Source organism: Meleagris gallopavo, chromosome 21 (assembly GCF_905368555.1).
Source record: "Meleagris gallopavo chromosome 21, MGAL_WU_HG_1.1, whole genome shotgun sequence".
Classification (NCBI taxonomy): Eukaryota; Metazoa; Chordata; class Aves; order Galliformes; family Phasianidae; genus Meleagris; species Meleagris gallopavo.
The window spans coordinates 8,504,774-8,525,537 of NC_139424.1; the positions used below are offsets into that span (position 1 = coordinate 8,504,774).

Sequence of the window (20,764 nt, forward strand, 5' to 3'; positions counted from 1 at the left end):
TAGGAAACATAAACAGAGAAGCAGAACTCAATTGCTGGCTTGTTTATTTTTCCTGCAAATGTAATTTGGTTACCCAATAGAGAGCAGCGAGGGTTAATAAGAATAGAGATTTTCACAAGCCAGTAAGAACATGGATGATGATGGTAGATTCCAGCATAAGGATTTCTGTGTGTTTCTAAGCTAGAATCTGTGTCCAGGAGACTCACCATCCCTTCCCAAGCCCCCTGGACAGCCACACACAGCATCCCAAGGGTCAGACACCTTGCCTGGAGTGACCAGCCTTGTGCTGAGACGATGGGTCCCAGCCAGATCCTACCACACAGCCCAGAGTGCAGCTGGTCAGAACACACTGCAGCAGATCTGCCATGAGACACTCTGAGCATATAGCCAGGAAGAAGGTAAGACAGCAACTGCTAAGCCTATGAGATCAAACATGGCTCATCAAGAGAAAGTGAATCCACTCTAAAATGTCAATACAGACTAGTGCCATTCACCAAGAAGAGAACTTGAAGAAATTCCACATTGCTGCTGCTGCTTCAGAAGCTAGAAAGTTAGCATCGTTAAGGATGAGAGGTGTCAATTCAATACCTTTCAAAGCATCAAACATACAATTACGAGGAGAAGCAAATTTCTAGAGAATAAACAGACAACTTACAATGAGCATTGTGACAAGCAGGTTCTTCTTGGTGACCTGAGCATGTGAGAAGATGTAATTCAATACAGCATTCATGTCGCTTTTATTCTCTTCCCGAAGGGCAAAGACACACTTGTCATAGTGACCTGCAATCAGAAACGCACATTTTTTCAGCCTCCAAACCTCTGACATGGAACACACTTGACTAGGTGTGCCTATTTTTTTTCCCCCACATATATTTTTCATGTTTTGCATGATCTACACAACCAGCTCTGGGATGAAAGCATTCCTCCCAACACATCTGCCCTCAACAGAAAATTTAAAGCATCCCATTCTTATTAAAACAGCCCAAAAACCAAATACCTCCCCTGTGAGTAGTTCAAAAGAACAGAATAAGAACAGAAGAAAGACTTGCATCATCCTCTACCACCAGCAAACTGAAGTGGAAGTGAATCTGCAGTAACATTACTGTAGGAATAGAGGCAGGACAAAAAAGTAAAACAAAATCTAACTGAATCTAACTACCTGTGAGAACTAAAGCCTCAAAATCCGCCAGTGCATCATTGCCACCTTGTGCCTGGACACAGTAATGCAATGCATTTATTTCAACTGTGAGTCAAGCTGAGGATTTGAGGTTTGCTCTTACCAACGCTGAAAAAACCTCTGTGTTGTTTCACAGCAGGTATTTTCCTCTACCAAAAAGAAAAAAAAAAAAAAAAAAAGGAATCTGAGAGACCTCTGAAAGAAAATCCAAGTGGCTCAGCCTCATGAATTTGTCTTTCTTGAGGAGGGTAAATGTCAAGCTGCTGGAATCAAATGTGGCTTTTTCAGAAATCAAACGCTTGATATGCAGAGACTCACCATGCTGAAACTGAGTCTCCACCTTCAGATACTGACGGAGCAAATCCATTACCACTGCTTTCATGTGACCCCGAATACCACTCCGGTACCTGCGGAAACAAACAGATCAAACCCAGTGCTCAAGGTTGGTTTAAGACAAACAGGCTCAGGTCTTTCAAATAGAAAAGGAAAACTGGGAAAAAAGGAGAGGAAAAAGAAGGGAAAAGGAGTAATTAGGGATCATCCCTGAAAACAGCTTACCTCTGTACAAGCTGCACAATACTCTGTGTGTTCATGAAAAAGACCTCACGCTCTGATTTGCGGTTCAAGGTGGCTGCATGGCTATCCAAGATATTGGCAATCTGAAATAGATAAGTCTCATGACAGCTCCTGAACAAAGGTGAGACAATCTGGTTGACAACTAGTAACAACTTCCAGACAAACCAGACCAGAGCTTTAGCAGACTCCAGAAAAGGCCAGAGCCTCAACCTAGGAAGATAACGACCAATCGACGATACAGAAATTGAAGCATGACATTGTATAATAAGGAAATCACCTTCCAACATCTCCTTGACCAGGCCTTCTTAGTTGCAATCATTCCTTTTTAAGGTTGACACTAGAAATGGCAGTGTAGCACATGTACCAGCCAAAAAGCAAGTAAATAAATGCCCACAAGGCCATTGATATGATTAAATTCTTCGTACTTCTTAAGCTAGCCTGTTCAAAGCTATAGTGAGCAGAGAACACATAGCCTTCAGCACAGGAAAAGGCAGCAAATAAGCTTAAGTGATACAATTATTATCTTTCATCACAAAGATTCTATGTTCAAATGCATCTTTAAGTCCATCTCCAGTTAATTTAAAAGAATTTTCCCTCTTCATGCCAACACAAACCAGATTTGATCCCTTTATACAAGTGTGGTTGATCACCTGTTGGCTGGGAAACTGGCAAAGGACTGATGTGATGTTGCTGGCATACTGGGCCATCTCCTTCTTGATGGACTTCTCCACATTGGGTGGGATCCGTCCAGAAACACTGGTCATGATGTCCTGAAGTTCCAGCAGAGGCAAAGATGGATCTCTCAGTGTCTTCATTAGTCGCTCAACCCAGCCCTTCACCTACAAAGTCAGCATAGAGGCAAACATAAGGAAAAAAAAAGCAGCAAGAAGGGAGAAATGGAAAGGTCTCAGTGAGGTCTCTAGTACTCTGTATCACACAGGTAGTACAGGGACTGAACACAAGAACTGGAGTAGCTGCAGTGCCACCTTTCACCAATAGCTTGCTCAGGTTCTTTCACCTTCATTCCTCCTTCCTCCAGATTTCTACCACAGCTGGCTATGCAGATAGCTCACGTTTACAAGGCTGCAGGCACAAGCAGTAAAGCTCAAGCTCAGCTCCTAACTTACACTCTTTTTGGGTACCACAGATGGAACTCTCCCATGTTACTCTCTGCTGAGACTGGCTATCAGGAAACATAAGAAAGAAAACCGAGGCCAGCCAGCACTAGCTGCACGGTACTGCCCTGAGTCTTGGTCCTCTGGCTGTGATGTGCCAACTGTCCAGCCTTACATTTGCTCTCTCTCTGAGCTAAGGAGTAACTAGTACCTTGCTGCTAAAGTAGGGCTCTGGCAGGCAGTACCCATTCATCACGTTGACCAGGTTATCCAGGACATAATGGAAGATGCGATGGAGTTTCTCGCCTCGAAGTGCTGTGCTCTGGATCTGTGGCAAGGTGCCCGTGTGCAGTTCAGCCTGGAAACACAGCAAATACCACAGTGTCACTAATCCTGCTACCATCAGCCATGGTAGCAACCCCCAGTTATCCTCAGCCGGAGGCTCAGAGTTAACCTGGAAGAATTCCCCAAGTGGAAAATGCTCATGGTGAGAGAGAGAGAGAAGTTATGAGCTGGATCTGCAGCAATTCCAGGTTATGTTCACCCACAAAAAAAGCCTGCAGCCTCTGTCTAAAATACGTTCCAGTTCATTTATACCTCAACAAAAAGTAGAGGAAAAGCCAACAGTTCGATGCTGACAATTACTTCCCACCCCCTGCATGGCAACTTCTCAGTTTCCTACTAGCTATTGCTAAAGGAACAATAAATTCCTTTCCACTGCCACCAGCTACATCCCAGGCTACAAGGCCTAAAGAAATGCACGTTTGCCTTTCACCTTACAGAAGATCCAGATTTGCTACAATTTGCAGGGCCTCACACTCTTGGAGTTGGGTTATCTATTCCTGTCCTCCAGAAGAGGGCCAAAAAGAAGTAAAATAAGATAAGAAGTGATAAAAAAAAGAAGTAAAATAAGCACACAGACAAATAAAGCAGATAGAAAGATCCGGCCAATCTCCAGTATCACATACAGCCATGTACCCACAATAGCTTTGAGGTTAGAAGAGAACAAGGATGGTACAAAAGCTTTGTCTGAATCAGAGGACCACACAATAATCTGAGTCCAAGTCAACAGGAGACAAAGAGTACTGCGATGTTTCCAGTGCAGTGCACAAATCTAAAACTGGTTCAGCCCACAGGACCATCTTGTAGCACTCTTAGCACTGCTCCCCTATTAAAAACACCACAAAAATCTGTGCTTCCTGCAACTTCTCACCTGCTGAACCCTGCTGGGATCATCCAGCTGGAGTTTGGCAATCACACAGCCTGGATCCAACACTGCCCCAGGGCGTTTGACATAATGGATGCAGCCTGATTCTCCTGCTGTTAGTGTCATCACCATTTTCATCACCTGTAGCAAGGAATACAGGTTACACACTCAGCTTCAGTAGTCCACAAATGGTTCTAATTTTGTGAACTAGCAGCCAATAGCCTACCACAGACAAACTAACCTGCATGAGCACCTTTTGCATTCAGTCTTTCTCAAAGGTCTAAAAGCACATACAATGTGAATGAAATTTCAACTTCAGTAAATAGTAGAACAAATTACCAGGACACAAACCAGTGCAGCAGGAAGCTGCTTGGACCAATGGGTACTTAAGAAGGTCCTACATTCAACACAAGGAACAAAACAGATACAGATTATTGCAGCTGCTGCACTCTCATTGCTTGAAATGCAAGAGCCGCTCTGAAAAGCTACAGTAAGATACTTGTGCTTAGCAGAGGAAATTAGGATTACCTTCTAGAGGTCACAAATCTCAGTCTGCTATTCACAAATAGAGATGCTCCCATAGTCTAGCCACAGAAGCTCTTGCCTTTAGAGCAGAAGCGTTAGGTTTAGGGAAAGGCAGTCTAGTTTTACTACTGCTGCAGCATATACCACAACTGGGAAAACAGGAATTGAGTAGGTGATGTCTCTTTAGCCATGGCTCTGTTGCAGCATAAAAGCATTTACATGAAAGTATCCAGATCTCTGGCTTGATATTCTTCTCCTACACAATCTTCCCAACTAGTTTAATTGCCTCTCTGCCAACACACCCTCCCTTCCTTTATATCTGTTTGGAGCCATGCACTCCTACTCGACCTTTCATGCTTTCCTCACTGTGATGCAGCAATTGTTCTTCATCCTCCTCCTCTCTAAGCATTAAGTAACCTCCAAGGGAGAAGGCAGGAGTGACACTTATTTTCAGCTTAATTTGTCTGATCAATCTGATAAATGATCAGGTGATCAGAGAAGTCTTAACTTGTTACTTAATACTACTGCACAGCTCTTCTGAGTCTCCTTAAGAGCTAAGTAGTGGTTTACAAAAGGAAAGCCTTCTCTGTAGTTAGAAGACCTGGTACACTCTGCTTTGGCACCATGGCAAGATAGTAACTGTGGTCTCACTGATGAGAAATTTTACTTATGACTTAGTGAAGTCATTAATGCTCAGATTTCAGCTGTTAAAAATTTATCCCCCACCAAATTATTCCATTTGCTGATTCCTGAATTAGCCCAAATTAAAACACAGATAAAATTTAGAAAGGAAATGCTATGAATTACTGCTCATTCTCATTTTCCAGTCCAAGAACATTCAACTTTTTTTTCTCCCCAGCTTCCGCCTGGACAGCTTCAGCAGCTGTTGAGACTTTTACCTCTATTTCTGCAAAGCATTGGCCTGCAAACACGTGTCCCCCATCCTCCACCACATACTGGATAAGCTTCCCAGCCGAAGGCGAGCGCAGAATGGAAGGATCATTTTCCTTTTCAAACACACAAGTCTTGTTACCTATAGTGATGCGATACCTAGGAAATAACAGGTAGAACAGAATCACTGAACCATTTAGGTTGCAGAAGACCTTCAACACCATCAAGTCCAACCATCCACCTATCAAGACAAGTCCACTACTAAATCAAGCCCTACATACCGTGTCCACGTCTCTTAAATGCTCTCAGGTAGCAGAATGCTACTGCTTCCCTGGGCAATCTGTTACCACACCTAACTACCTCTCCTGTGAATAAATTCTTTCTGGTATCCAATCTAAACCTCCCCTGGCACAACTCGAGGCTGTTGGCTCAAGCCCTATCATTGTCACCTGAGTAAAAAGACTGGCATCCACCTCACTGCAACTCCTTTCAGGAAGTTGTAGAGATTTCAGTCTGCACCTGAACACAAGTTTACCATTCATGTATTGTGGTTAGCTTATGGTATCACTGTGTTCTGACAGCAGAATTAAAAAGCATTCTGAAAGGATACCAATGCCACTCCAGTCTCCTTTGGAAAAGTTAATTCAGTGTACAAGCATCTGAGCCAGCAAATATTTTAAATCACAAACCATGAAGCTTTGGGAAATGGGAATCTGAGCCCACCTAAACAACCTGCAAATCAGTTCAGCTATCTGGATGGTCAGAGTACTGGGCTCTTATAAGTGACCACACACAATCCAAAAGGGCAGGAGAACATGGACTCCCTATTGGTGCACTTATACAGGAAAGGTCTGAACGCATCCCAGACACACGTTTCAGATGAAAGCAACTTCTCCCTTCAAACTCATCAATAATAACACATCTGGGAATCCCTCCCTAGGAGAGAGTTCCATTTCCAGCTGTTCATCAGGAAGCATAAGGCTAGAAGTACACCTAATCTGACACACAGATGTTACACAATAATCTTTATAAGTTGTTACCTGTCCACTTCTTCTTTCATGTATGTGGTATAGCTGCTACCATCGTAAGATAGGAGCAGCCCTCCGTCGCTCAGTCGGTGCACATCAACTTCCACACAAGAGCTGTTCATGATGACCACGTAGGAATTGGGAGACTGTCGGGTCACCTGCAGATCCACAAGAACAGGAGGTAGCACATGAGAGAGACACAGCACTGACACTGCTTTGGTTGCCACAAAACACACAGATTTCCAAGTGTTGCAACGGTGGCAAATAAAGAAGTGGAACAGAGATGTTTGTTCTCATCTTGGGAAAAAAAAAAAACATGAAAAGAACTTGTATGCTTGCTTTTGCAACCTTTAAACAGTATTACTAACGCTAATTTGTTTGGGTTTTTTCGTTTGTTTGTTTGTTTTTGCTCATAGCAAAGAAAAAACAATGCTAAAGAGAAAAATTGCTATGAATTCTACCATGCTGATAAAAACCAGAGCAAAACACCCAACACAGTGTATCTAAATATTCAGAAGCATCAACTGAAAGTTTCAGACAACCAAAAGGCAGTGGGTGTCTCGTATAAAATTCTGGTCTAATACTCTTAGCACATGCAGAGGGGGCTCTTGATTCTGAAAAATTAACATGTTTACAGAGATGCACAGAGATATTCCAATAAAAAGATGTGACAGATAATCATCTTGATCATGATTTCCTAATCCCACTAAAGCAGAGCATATATATTTTACATAGATTTAATTCCAACAATTACAAAGATTAAGCCAGAGCAGCACACAGACATTTCCAGCTAACAGTGGCATGAGGATAGTTTCCTATGCTGCACAACATACCTTCAACACATATTTCCGTCCTTCATAGATGAGTTCCACATCCACAGTGTTTAGCAAAGTGTGAGCAGGCAGGACTTGTCCCCTTGAAAGAGAAGTAAAAAGCAAAATTTGCCTTCCAGAAACCACCAAATGACTACTAGGGACCCAAGAAGATTCAAAGAAGCATGCAAGGATTTAAAAAACACTAACAGAGACAGAGCAGGCCAGTTTTCTTAGGCCAGTAGATAACAGCTTCTTGGGATTAGAGAACAGACAACAAATAACAAGCTCCATGCATTTCTGGATTGCACTGTATTTGAACAAAACTTCAAGTCAAAAATAATTACTATCTACCAGAGAAGCAATTTTACCTTTCTAGAGAGTGCAGGAAGTTTGAGACGCTGTTTCGAAAGCTCACATCAGCCACGTGAAGAGCTCCACAGACCACTCCTAGCATGGTGTCAGGCCTTTCAGCCTAGAAAGAAAGGGTGCATAATACAGTTACATCTTCTTTAGCATCACTCTGTTCTAGACATCCACTTGTAGAACCAATGGTTCAACTCTATTTTTGGCTTAAGGCCAATCTTCCACTAAAATTAAGCTGCTGTACCATATATCCAAATACTATATAAAAGTAATCACCTCTATAGAGAAAACCACCTGATCTTTGTTCTTTCTGAATCAAATCCTGAGACTCAATCTATTCAAGCCTTTCCATCAGCATCCATTTCAAGCACTATAGTAAAATACTAGCCTTAATTCTCATGTACACTAAGATGCCATTATGGTCAACCCTAAGACCACTTTTCCATGACAAGATGGTGACCTGGAATTTTGATACAAATAAGAATCAAGCCCAGTGAAAATCTTTATTTGCAACGTGTTAAGTGGAAATTAAGTACTCCCAAATACTCATCTTCTTGCAAACAGAACATACCAAGTTTCCCTACTCTCTCCTTTTCTCTCTCTCCACCTCACCCTTCCCTCTTCCTCTTCCTCTCTCCAAACAGTCCTGTAAAGCAAACAGCTGCACCTGCACTTTCTCAGCAATAAGCCGATCCAACCAGCCAGTGTCAATGCGGTTCTGCTGGAAGCTTTCTGTTTCCAACAGTTTTATCAAGTATTCAACAGTGGTTCGGAAATCCCCTCGGATGGACAGCTCCTTCAAAGCCACCACCATGTTTCTGAAAGAGAAGAGAAAACCTATTATCTATCCCATATTAACAGTGCAACCCAGTAACTCTAAACAGTTCCCTGTGAGTTGCCTGGAAAAAACTAGTCTGAGGTTTAGCATGGATGGCAGGTCAGACAGTCCTGTCTTATGATAAGCTTTTTATGTCCCACATCACATAAGAACGCTCAGTTATTTATAGGGCATTGGCATAGCCAAGTTACCAACACTCTTCCTGTTAAAAGCTTTTCACCTGAATGCTTTCAAAGGACTTAATACAATAGTATCTTACCCCAGCAGCAGGCATAGAAGGCAGAATGAAACAGAAGGGAAATAAACTGAAGAGAAGTAATCAAAAAGTGAGAAATGTAGGTGCAAAGCAGTGGAATAGCAAAGCAAGACAAGATCAGGAGCCTGACCATGATGTGGAAGCTGAGGAGGAAACTTCTCTCAAAAATACCAGAACTAAAGAGTTTAGTTTCATCCATGGCACTCTGAAATAAAGAGGAACAAAATAAGCAATTTCCAAGGTTCTACCACTTTTCGGATTACTTACGAGATGGCTTCTTCACGATTCTCTCCCCACGAGAAGCAGTGACCAAACTGAGAATCAGCAAATTCATGAAGCCCTCCTGCAGCAGCAACACTGAAATAGCCCCAGACGTTCTTATTGCTGCGGAAATTCAGTTCCTGGACTGTACCAGAACTGGGCTTAAATCCCTGTAAAAACAGACAGACATTGCTATACATCCTAAAGAACGTAAATAAGCCAGAATTAGGGAAATAATCAGAATTGTAAAGAGCACCATTTTGCTCTGCAACATGATGCATACACAGCTAAGCTGAGCCTGCTCACTGCCAAAGCAACAGCAAAGGTCTATAGAACACAGAAACACAGGAACTGCTGTAGTTCAGAAACTACAGGGAACTGAAGACCTTAGCTTTTGTGAGGTCAGTAGCACCTTGGCAGCTAATAATGACAATGTGCCTGGGGGACAACCAAGTCACAATAAAGAGGATTTATAATCTTAAGGCACAGATAAAATCTGTTATACTCTGGGAAGTTGAGGAGATGAAGGTGAAGATACTGCACAGTGCACCTGTGTCAGTCCACATTCTTCGAGCGCCTAGCTACAGTGTGCAGAACACCAACTAAGTAAGATAAGGGAAGAATCTTTTAAAGGTGCTGCCAAAGCTTCCAGGAACAGCAGCAGAGATTGAACTTGCTGAGGTTATCATAGCACGATAAGGAACTACAGAATTTAAAACACTCACCTCATCAGGATTCTCACTGGTGATACGTGCAGCAATAACATGGCCACGTGGACAGGGGACATGGGCTGAATTCTCAAAATCAATAGATCCATCTCCCCATGGGGAAACACCATACATCACTCGGATATCCTTGATCCGGTGCAGTGGAATCCCCATGGCAATCTAAGGAAGAAAAACAGAATTTGCCATTAATAAGCACGTTGCTACCTTCACAGAGCATCTCTTTTCCTTAAGGAATTAACTCCACCAATTCTCTGCAGAAGCTAATGCTGCAGTTCTCATACACCAAACACATACTCCTATTTTCCTAAGTGAACCCTCTCCACTGACATGTCTTGTTACATTTAGATTTCTCAAGACAGCTGAACTCAGCGTAACATCCACCGTACAACTTCCAACAAATATTTTCCATTGACTAAAAGACTTCAAAGAAGGTTGGTCACTGCTAGGTCAGCCAAGGATGGGCCTGAATTAAGCCTGATAAAAACATACTGAGGTGCCAGATGACCCCTAACCAATTGTACGGAACCTCTGAGGAATTCTGTAACAATAAAATGCAGAGAGAGTAACCTACAGAACTGCTGCTGACTGGAGCCTTACGGACCGAATTCCCAGCTGTTCTGGTCAACGACAAAAAAACCTACTGGTTCATATAAGCCATAAGTGTCACTCACTGTGATGATTTCCCCTTGAAAAAGTAATAAATCAAGACAAATTCTTGGTTGCTTTGCCACATCTATTCCAGTGCCTAATTATTAGGCACAAATCCTATTTTGTAGAAAGACTTGAAGAGCAGGGACCTCAGCCAAGAAAAGGAAGCATCTGCTATTAGTGAGGGACTTGGAGAGGTGGAAACAATTTCCCTGGAAGTCAAGAACTGCTAATCAAAATTAAAAAGACCAAAGTCACTTTCCTGAGCTTCAAACAACTGCTGAACTTGCTGAAAGATGAAAAATCCAATCGTCTGTTCTTTTTTCACTCCCTTTGTCATTAGCAACTCTGGGAATACTGTTATCTCTTGGAGGCAGTGGACTGGGCAACGCACTGCTCCAAACTGGCACAGCATTTGATTGCTCTGCTAGCCTCAGAAGCCAATTCATTTGACAAAATAATTTCAGGGCTTGAAGTTGAACTACTCATGTCTAAAGTCTGTTAAGACAGAGTTTCAACCTCACTTAAGCCAGTTTTCCTACCTATATATTTTATTATTCTACTGCTTCACATTTTTTTTTATAACTAAGGTTTCTCTAAAAATTTCAGAAGGAACAACTAGAAAATTACTTCTCTTTGCTTTCCAAATCAGAACAGAAGGGGAAGAATATTTTGGAACACAGAAGCTTGCTCCAGCCACAGAAGATAAATCCCAAACTGGGAAAGTAACAAAGTTGCTCTATTAATTAGGTGATTTTGGTTGGGAAAGAGAAGTGGAGGAGTCAAATCTCCTCGTGAGGACATAGGCCATATTTGGTAGTGCTGATAGTTGCCTTACACTCTCTCCTCTCTAAGTATTAAGATCTAGTCATCTGCTAGACATTAGTATGTGATCCAGATTTAACACAGAAACCTGGCAGTGACTCAGGAAGAGTCCAGCCCCTTAATTTCACTAGGGCTTCAGCAGAACAGGTTTTTCACGCTCAGCTTTCTTCACCATACCACAACTGGAGTACTTCTGAAACCCTCCAGAAGTGCAGGAATTGGGTCCTGACTCACCTGGAGCTGTGCTGCAGGAAGATTAACATCAGCTACCATCTCGGTGCAGGGGTGCTCCACTTGCAGACGGGGATTCAACTCCAGAAAGTAGAAGCTGCCATCCTGGCTGTAGAGGTATTCCACAGTGCCTGCACTCACATACCCCACCATTTTTGCAAGCTTCACTGCACACTAGGATGCAGGAAAGAAGAGTATTTGTTTTCCATGCCCCACATTCAATCTTCTATGCCCTGTTCACCCACCCTACCCACTTCAGAATTTTTTTGACGGCATTCTAAAACATCCAACATTTTCTAACATGCCCAAAAGCTGCTCAAAGCAAAGCACACGGCACTAGGGTTTTGGTTCCCAGGTTATTTTGTTTATACTGTTCACAGAAGGCAGAGTTGAAGTGAGTATTTTTAACAGCCAGCATTAGAAAATTCATACAACTCCTACTGCTCCCTCTTAATGTGACATTACACATTTAAAACACATCTTTCTCATTTTTGAGGTGCAGGCATTTTCAGTGGAGCTCAGCAATGGCGGACTCAGTTTTGGAAATGTCAGTGGTTGCACACAAAGCAGTTCATAACACATTACCTTACGCTGCTCTTTTAACAGACTGAACAATGCAAAATTATTGCTAATGACAAATAAAAAAAATCCCGTCTCTTCCCAGAGTCTCACATGAAAAAGAGAACTTGCAGAGCCACTCTCACCTGTTCCATGTGCTCAAACACCACTGAAGTTGCAATAGAAGCAGGTGCTTCTTCAATAATCTTCTGGTGCCTGCGTTGCACGGAGCAATCCCGACCAAAGAGAGAGATGGCATTGCCATACTGGTCTGCCAGGATCTGCACCTCCAAGTGGCGGGACTGTTTGGCCAGCCTCATTACAAAGATCGGAGAGCCTGGGACTTCAGCCTGAACCTATCGCAGAGACACCATATAAATGGATAAATTATTTCTTGTAAACAACCGCCTTAATCACAATCATCCCCAGTTCATTTCCTGAGTAACAAATACCCTGAATATTTACTCAGGTCACTTATGACTAAAAACAACCCGTGCTCACTTACATTTAATTACAGTGAGGTTAAAACCACCTCAGCTTTCCTAAATAATCCATAAGTTAAACAAGGCTCACAATAGCGGCTTCTTCATTTCCTCAACATCTCCCACATAGTGCTCTCAGAATCACCCAACCCAAACATCTAGAACAAGACAGCATAAATCAATGGAAAAGTTACCTGTCTAAATAGGTTGGGGAAGTCATCTGCATTATTAACTTTCCTAATTCCTTTCCCTCCTCCTCCTTCAGAGGCCTTGATCATGACAGGGTAGCCAACTTCCTCAGCAGCCTGATCAAGATGTGAAAAACATGGGTAAGCATAACAAGTTATCAGAAATAAGTTGAAAAGATCTTTATTTATGAGTGATTCGTGTCCAAGTCCCCACATCTTTTGACTCTGTTTAGCAAACTAGATGTGAACAAGACAGAAACCACATATGCTATTTCAGCAGGATTCCTATAGTTGGAAAAACAAGGGAACAGTTGCTGCCACTGCAGTGCTCTTGTTTCTTTCTCCTAATCCCACTAATTGTGCAGGCTGGGCCCAAAGATAGTTTGTGAAAGACTGCTTTCAAGTTTCCAAGACTCAGTCCAGTCCTAGTCTGCTCTCCCATTAGAAATAAATTAATCCTCTAGGCAACCTCCAGGCATGCATGCAGCAGGCTCCAAACAGCTCTGAACTACCAGCCACCTACCCGCAGGCCGTCGTCTGCATCCTTCACATAGCCCTTTTCATACAGCTCCTGAGGAACATTCAGGATGCGCTTCTGAAGATCATTCTCTTGCCAATCTACTCGAAGACCTGAAACATAAGCACGGCCTTCTAGCCTGTTCTGTGCAAGGCTCAGTGAGAACTCACACATCAGACACTGATGAAACAAAGGGCTGTAACAGTTCCTTGAGGAACCAGTCTGGAAGCACGTACAGAGCATGCTGAACACAGATTATTACTGTTGTCTGGGGAGCAAAGATTTTTAATTGGAAAACTAACAACAGTTATGCCCTCCACTTACCCTGTGTAATTCTGAGAAACAGAGCTTTCACAGAAGCAGAGTATTGGCTGTGTGCTCCAGAATTACCGGATAGATGCTAGAGAAGTAAAGGCTGCAGAAATACCAGATACTACAGCTGCACTGTCAGACTGACAGCATGGTAAGGAACACGTACATTTTGCCTGACATATCCACAAATGCCATAGTCACTTTGTCTAAGCCTTGGATAATACAAGTTTGAATCCATTAGCAGATGGAACACATACAACTGACCTTTTTACCCATAGATACTTATTAAAGATTAGACACGTTGAAGGAAAGCGGATTAAAATGGTCTTTATACGCTGGGGAATTTCCTTCTTACCACTGCCACTCCAAGGAAGAGTTGGGATGCCAGCAGTCTGAGCCACTATTGACGATGCAATTTTATCTCCTAAAGCCCACATTGCTTGGCTTGGAGGACCTGCAAAGAGCAAAGGCAACGCATGGAAGAGTCACAAGTGGTATCAAACTCTAGGGAAACGCCTACAGGCTTGATTTGGATCCCATGTACATGGAATAAATAAAAGCTCTCAGCAAGCCTGAGGCAAGCCACAACCCAGCTGGTATAAATCAATATTTCCAAATCAAAGCCAAAAGCATTAACAGTGTCAGCCAGGAATTTAAAAGCAGACTGGAGCACCTTTGACCAAGAAAGAAGAAAAGGCAATTGTAACTACAGCAATGCAACCACAGACAAATCACAACAGCTTGTTACAGAAGCCTTGGAACACTCAGCTTGCAGGCTCCACTCTCTCTCCACATGTTTCTCTTCAAGCTGTGCCAGCTCTCAGAGAGATGGCAGGTGCTGGTGACTGGTATTAGGTGTGCACATCACATGCTATTGGAATAGTAATTCAGTGCCCTGATTTTCCTAGAAACATGGCTTACATGGGACTATAGCACACGATTGGCAAGAGATTTAAGCTGGAATTAAAATGCAGATTTAAAATTCATGCCTTTTCAAAGGTTCAGAGTATTTCCACAGCTATGGCTCAGGTTATTACAGATCTGCTAGAAGTCAGAATACAACTGCCCCAAAATAAAGAACATATCATCAATCTTGCACTTGCAAACTATACCTCATGGCTCTCTTTCAGGCTCAGGATTTTCTCTCATTAAACCCACCCATCTTAAAATAAGGACCAGAACCTCATCAGACATCTGGTCAGAAGTACATCTGCTCACCCATGAAAGCAATCCCATTTTTGTGGAGAAGTTCTGGTAGTTTTGGGTTCTCAGAGGCATGGCCCCAGCCAGCCCATACAGCCTGCAGAAGAACACAACATAATTCACTCTGTTATAACAAAACAGGCACATGAGCAGAAATACAAAGCATGCAGATGCTTCCAAATCTTTCTTTTCTCCACTGAACAGAAAACAGCCTCATAACATCCAAGCCAGTGGATGTTATGAAGTACACTCAGGCTTACTTTAAAGGGCCAGAGTATTGCATCTGGCAGACAAGACCAAGAAGGCTGCTGAAGGAAGCTGCTGAAGAGCAGCTAAGTGTAGGGAAGTGAAAGGGTGAAGGGAACCTTCTGTCTCCTGCAGATATTCACACGGGGAAACTGACTGCATTCTAATATTCACTGTCCTTAGCGCTAATATAGGTTTGTCAGTTCCATTTCTTTAACCTGTCTTTTCTCCCAGATACAACTCATTATTTGAGGAGAAGAGATTCCTTAGTGCTACCTCATGGTTTGAAAACTGTGGCATTTCTCACCTGCACTGGAATGCGCTTAGCAATATCAAGAATGAGTTCCACATTTGCATAGTTGTTGTTGTTTGGTCCTCCTGGAACTGGCACGTAGTGATCTGCCATTTTAATGTACTCTGCAAATGCAACAAAGTCACATTTAGATCACAGACCTGGTAAATGGTACGTAGGTCTAAACGGTACTTAGGTCTAAAACTTCCCAAACCTACGGCATAACCAAATCTGAACATCCATATCCACACTGCTATCTCAACAATCCTAGAAGTTAATTACAATTATCCAACAGCATTTCCTACACAATAAAATAACTACTGGAAAAATTAAACTTAATGTCTCTAAAGCACTTAATAAAAATTCATTCCAAAATTACTCAAAGCGCTCAGTCTGTTCCTGGTCAGAACAGTGCACGATGCAGTGGATGTCCATTCAGCCCCTTGCATCCCCCTGGGCACAGAGGTCTGTGCACCTTCACTCACCTGCGTTTGCTTTCAGGTCCTCAGGAGTCACCATGACAACAAATCTGATCGCCCGCTCGTTTCGGAACATCTCATAGGACCAGCGCCGGATCGACCTCATGCATTTCACTGCTGCAATCCCATTGTTGGCTATCAGGACCTACATATGTGAGATGCAGGGATGAGACAAAAGTCTAAATAGCACAAAACGCTGAGGAATAATGGTTCTTTCAACAGGTTCCACAGGTTCTTTCAACCCCTCTTTTGTTGTTCAGTTTCCTTAGTTGGCTTTCAGCTCAATAAGGAATCAGCTCTTGCTTGACCATGAAGATATTAATGTCTTATGCTCTGCTGGGATTAAAGAACAGAGGGGCACTTCAGAACTGGCATAATGAGTTGCTAAAACTTTTGTTACCTGAATGGAAGAGACCTCATCATTTATGTGTTTATGTATTTTGAAATAGAATTCTCAGTGCTTTGTCCAGTCTGCATTTGTTGTATCTGTCTGTAAATCCTCTATCTGCAGAGGCTCATTCAGATTTTTTTTCTGTCACATTAAACTAAAACAATTTACCACATTTAAAGTTAAAACAGAATGACTACAGGCAGAAATACAACTTGTAAGTTCAGGAATTTCAGTATTTTGATATCTGCAATATGCAGTATTGAATAAAGAGAAGTCCTAGCTCTAGAGAAGGGAACAAGAATGCAATATGCCAAAACCCAGAAGGTCAGCAATTTACCTTTTCAATAACTCTGTTCCCTCCGAAACGAGTAACAAATTCTGCAGGAGAAGCCACAGTGAAATCCCGCTGCACGTCAACTTTCTTCCTGTCCCGGCCTTGCTTTACGAGGTGCAAACCAGACATGCTGGGCCTAAGGGAATTTGAGGGGGACAGAGAAAAAGCAACACTGCAGTGCAGATGAACACAGAGCAGAGTATGACGGTGATTTCTACCTGTCCCCTTCATCACATTCCCCAAGACAAGCAGAACATTCCCCACTTCCCATCTGCAGCTTTACAAGCATGACCTTGTTTTGCAGTTAACTGCAGTTATATCTCAGCACGTGTCAGCCCATCTGGGGAAATTCGAGTCATGCCAATACATGAGCAGGTGAAAATGTGTTCACTGCACATCACTGCCCGTCACAGAACAGCTGTGTTAAACCACACTCCATGCTGCTCCCCAGTCTTCCAGGAGAGCTGACAAATGACGAAGTTTTCTAGCTTTGGTAAAACAATGTACTAAGTCAGATTCCATGAGAAAATCCTATTAGAGACCCACAGCAAATACACTTCAGGTGTAAACGAGAGGCTCCGCCAGCCCTGTGCCTGTTACTTCAACCACTTCCCAAGGATGCGCCCAGCAGTAAGGCCAGGTCCTGGGGGCCGCATGTTCAGCTGGAGTTGGCTCAGGATCCTCTGCCTTCATCAGCTGAGGATGAACAACTCCATGGGGAGATGGGAAGAGATGGGCAGAAAGCGACTGACCTGCTGGGGAGGGCATGAAGGGCAAACAACGGCAGGGACAGGCCTGGCTGCACACGTCCAGCCCACTGCTGCACAGCCCTGACTCTGCCAGGATGCTCAGAATAAAAAAAGCACAGCGATGGCACCTCACACAGTACTTTGGAGCTGAAATTCAACTCATCAATCTTTATCTCACACATGGAACATGTCAACAGTCAAGGCGGTAGAGAGCTCCAAGTTACAGGCTTGCAAAGAAAGCAAATCTGGAGCTTAACTGGGAAGTGAAAACCTGTTCTAAGCACAGCAACAGAGACACTGGAGCAACCCCTGAAGCCAAGGATGTAGAAATGAAAGGTAACAGAGGGGAGAGCAACAGCGTGATGTTAACACGTGCTAAGAAAGAAAGAAGATAAACAAGCCTGACTCCCAGTGACATGCTGGGAACTACAAGTGTCCGTACCAGGTCAGATCAAAGTATACCCAGTTCAGCAATCTGTCTCAGAGGCAACAGCTGATATCCAGAGAAAGGGAGGAGATCACGCTGAGCGTGCAGAGGTACTTCCCAGGAACACTTTCCCTTCTTCCAGCAAGCTGCAATCCTGAGATAGGCAGTGTCACTGTACCTAATGGGGGGAGAGTTCATGGACTGCACTGCAATAATCACAGCCTGCAAACTTGAGGATGAGAGCCAACAGGCAAGAAAGAGAGGAGAAGCATAGGCAAGATTCGACTTCTCCTAAATTTGTCTTTAAAGAAGATCAGAATCTATGGCTTGGCAAGGAAGGAGTACAGCAAGAAATAAATGAGACAGGTTTGTTCACTGAAGGCTGACTGCAAGTGGTCCCAACCAAAGAGAGACCAAAATTTGGGGGTCAGAAGCTGTGAACATGGATGAATGCAGACCATGGACCAACTCACCAAGTTCAAATTACCACACAAATGAAGATACTACTACAGTGAAAATGACAAGATAACCAGATTTTCCATCATTCAGAATCAATTGCAAACACTTGTTTATAAACAAGTATAGTTCATTTTACTCTGTGATGGGAAGTATACCAAGAACATCAAGTTTTATTCACTAGCAATCACAGGCTGCCCATCACAGCCAAAGCAGGAAAGATTTTCTTCTTTTCGCACCGTAACGTGAGGGAGAAGCTGGGCAGCAATGAAGGAAGAACACCGAGCCCTAAACAAAACAGAACGAAAGGCAAATTGGTAACAGTCATCTCTGCTGTTCTCCAGGTCACACGTGCACTGCCTTCTCAGGTAGGAGCTTCCAAAAAGCTCATCAGTCCTTCGGTTTACAGAGGTTAATGGTTGTGCAGAATGTCACACTTCATAAACAGATTCCGCACCTAAAATGCAGACCAGTGCCTTTCTTACAGACTGCACACACAAATACCTCACAGTAATTCAGAATGGCTTCAGAGGGATAAAACTGACACGGGAAAATATCAGTTTGAATTTCCAGCACAGTGCCCGACTGCCTCAGCCAAGACAGGCGCTGCTCTGAGGAGACAATCATAGCTGAAACTCTTACCTCTGCAGCATGTGATAGATCATTTCCTGACTCTGATCTGCAGGCTCCTCCATGCTGTCTGTGAAGGAATTAACAGATTGCAAGTGCTGCTATTTTGGTTTTTCCAATACTGCAGCTCAAAACCCAGCAGCGCAGAGCAGCGAAGAGCCTCCCGTGCTCCTATGGCTCTCCTTGAGGCAGCGGCACTTCCCGGATTGCTTCAGTCTTTTAACCTTTGTCCCCTGCCTTCTACCAGCCCTCTGTCACTCTTTCTTCCTGTGACGCAGCACACACAGCGAGTGGAGCAGCCTCTCTGCTGCGCAGGGGGAAAGCAGCTGATCGGAGACAGAGGAACCCCCAGTTACGTAAGGAGCTGTGCACAGCTCTGTGCTGTGTGCCGGAGCCCCACGAGACGAGGATCCCGCAGGGAAGCGGCTGCACAGCTGGCTCTCTGCCTGCCCCGAGCCCCCAGCAGCCAGCACGGCTCCTGCTGCCACACAGGCAGCTGTTAGAGGCCGGCTGCAGTGCCCATCAGCTAGAGAATTCATTCAGCAAGCAGAATTTTGTATCAGGTGTGCACAGAGGGCGGGGAGGTGACAAGGAAAGCAGCCCAGAGGTGATGCTGGCAGCAGAGCACACGGGCGCCAGCCTGAAGCTGGGACAGGTCAGCCAGGATTTCAGCATCTCAGTTTCTCCACCCATTAAAGAGAGACGAGCTTGCTCCAAGCACTACAGGAATAAACACCCCCAAAACAAAGGTGCTGTGGTCCTGCGGGGCTTGTAACAGCCCTGCAGGGAGGATGGATGTTTGCTCAGCACCGAGCACGTGCAGGAACAAACTGCAGATTTGGACTGGAACTCAACACAGCAACTGGGTTACACTTAGAAATTTCGTGACATTGGGGTCTGCCCTAGCATAGGGCCATACCCAGGCAGCACAGCCCTTCTTTGAGGCACACACTTTCCAAGAGTCTGAGCAAAAGCTATGCAATTATCCAGGAAGGAATCACTCAATAATAATAATTTAAAGAGGAAAAAAAAGAGCAAATACCCAGAGAAAATAGACACATCATGAAGACAGGCAATGCTGAGCCCTGGGCAGCAAGGTGAGGTCACTGCGGGAAAAAGGGACCTAAGAATAGCCAGGCAGTGCGAGCAATGACCGACAGCCACGTGTCTGATAAAGCCCAGGCAAACAATTCTGTGCAGATCCAATTCCTGCAGGCATTGTCAGCAGGAGGGCAAAGCAGCACAGCGACATGCTGTGGCGGTGGTGAAGAACGTCACAAGAAATAAATCCAAGCCAGGCAGCAGACAGGTGATAGTGAGGGAAAACTGAATAACCAAACAAAAACCCCAAAGCCAGGCAGGTCAAGGATTTAAGCTCCTGACAACGACGTGCAGCACAAAAGCCACACAACCCTCCCCCACGTGGATGGCTGCAGAAGAGAAGAGAAGACCCAGCCCTGCAGGTCAGAGGGGACTTGCATCAGCATCCTGCTGTTGTATAACACTGGTTGTGCTGGAGTAAGCCAAGAGGAGTGTCAGATGGAAGACATGATAAGATGGCCCTGTTCTCCTCTGCACGGGGAACAGCCTGGGGCACAGTCCCTAAAGAAAGGTGTAAAGCATCCAGAGAAGAGCAGATGAAAATGGCTGCGGGTCTGATGAACACAGCCCAGGAAGTGAAGGGGCTGCCAGCATTGGATGGGCCTGGTGAGGATGCCCAGTAACAGTCTTTAAACACAGGAGGAGGACAAGATTCCTGAGAACGAGAAGTAATGAACTTTAATTATAACATGTTAGCAAACCTTTCAAACAGGACTGCAAATACCAGCAGTGGGCAGAAGGACAGCACAGGCTGCTGCTGGGAACAAGGCTTCGCACCAGGTTCACACAGTCCCTGATCAGGACCAGCTCAGCGTCCAGATGACCAGACCCTGGGGCAAACACACAGCCCAGATAACTCCTGGGATCTCTTCCAGCTTGACACTTTATTAATTCCCAGATAAAAAGCAGAGGTTG

At 44.0% G+C, this 20,764-nt stretch overlaps 1 protein-coding gene across 6 annotated transcripts in view; it reads right to left on the minus strand.

The window, feature by feature from the left end:
* ACACA (acetyl-CoA carboxylase alpha) overlaps nucleotides 1–20,764 on the minus strand; it is a 109,358-nt gene that overhangs the window by 71,290 nt on the left and 17,304 nt on the right. For 5 of the 6 annotated variants that reach the window (XM_085241078.1, XM_085241083.1, XM_085241081.1 and 2 more), the window contains 22 exons: nucleotides 16,490–16,622; nucleotides 15,768–15,906; nucleotides 15,298–15,407; nucleotides 14,760–14,841; nucleotides 13,897–13,995; nucleotides 13,236–13,342; nucleotides 12,719–12,829; nucleotides 12,189–12,398; nucleotides 11,488–11,658; nucleotides 9,778–9,939; nucleotides 9,059–9,222; nucleotides 8,365–8,515; nucleotides 7,703–7,806; nucleotides 7,353–7,434; nucleotides 6,532–6,677; nucleotides 5,500–5,650; nucleotides 4,082–4,216; nucleotides 3,080–3,226; nucleotides 2,404–2,592; nucleotides 1,736–1,836; nucleotides 1,496–1,584; nucleotides 656–780 (listed from right to left, as the gene is read on the minus strand). In XM_085241078.1, the coding sequence (XP_085097204.1) occupies nucleotides 656–780; nucleotides 1,496–1,584; nucleotides 1,736–1,836; nucleotides 2,404–2,592; nucleotides 3,080–3,226; nucleotides 4,082–4,216; nucleotides 5,500–5,650; nucleotides 6,532–6,677; nucleotides 7,353–7,434; nucleotides 7,703–7,806; nucleotides 8,365–8,515; nucleotides 9,059–9,222; nucleotides 9,778–9,939; nucleotides 11,488–11,658; nucleotides 12,189–12,398; nucleotides 12,719–12,829; nucleotides 13,236–13,342; nucleotides 13,897–13,995; nucleotides 14,760–14,841; nucleotides 15,298–15,407; nucleotides 15,768–15,906; nucleotides 16,490–16,622 (2,908 nt within the window). Of the gene's footprint in view, nucleotides 1–655; nucleotides 781–1,495; nucleotides 1,585–1,735; nucleotides 1,837–2,403; nucleotides 2,593–3,079; nucleotides 3,227–4,081; nucleotides 4,217–5,499; nucleotides 5,651–6,531; nucleotides 6,678–7,352; nucleotides 7,435–7,702; nucleotides 7,807–8,364; nucleotides 8,516–9,058; nucleotides 9,223–9,777; nucleotides 9,940–11,487; nucleotides 11,659–12,188; nucleotides 12,399–12,718; nucleotides 12,830–13,235; nucleotides 13,343–13,896; nucleotides 13,996–14,759; nucleotides 14,842–15,297; nucleotides 15,408–15,767; nucleotides 15,907–16,489; nucleotides 16,623–18,760; nucleotides 18,819–20,764 lie in introns of all 6 variants that reach the window. The other variant, XM_085241082.1, reaches the window with a different exon arrangement.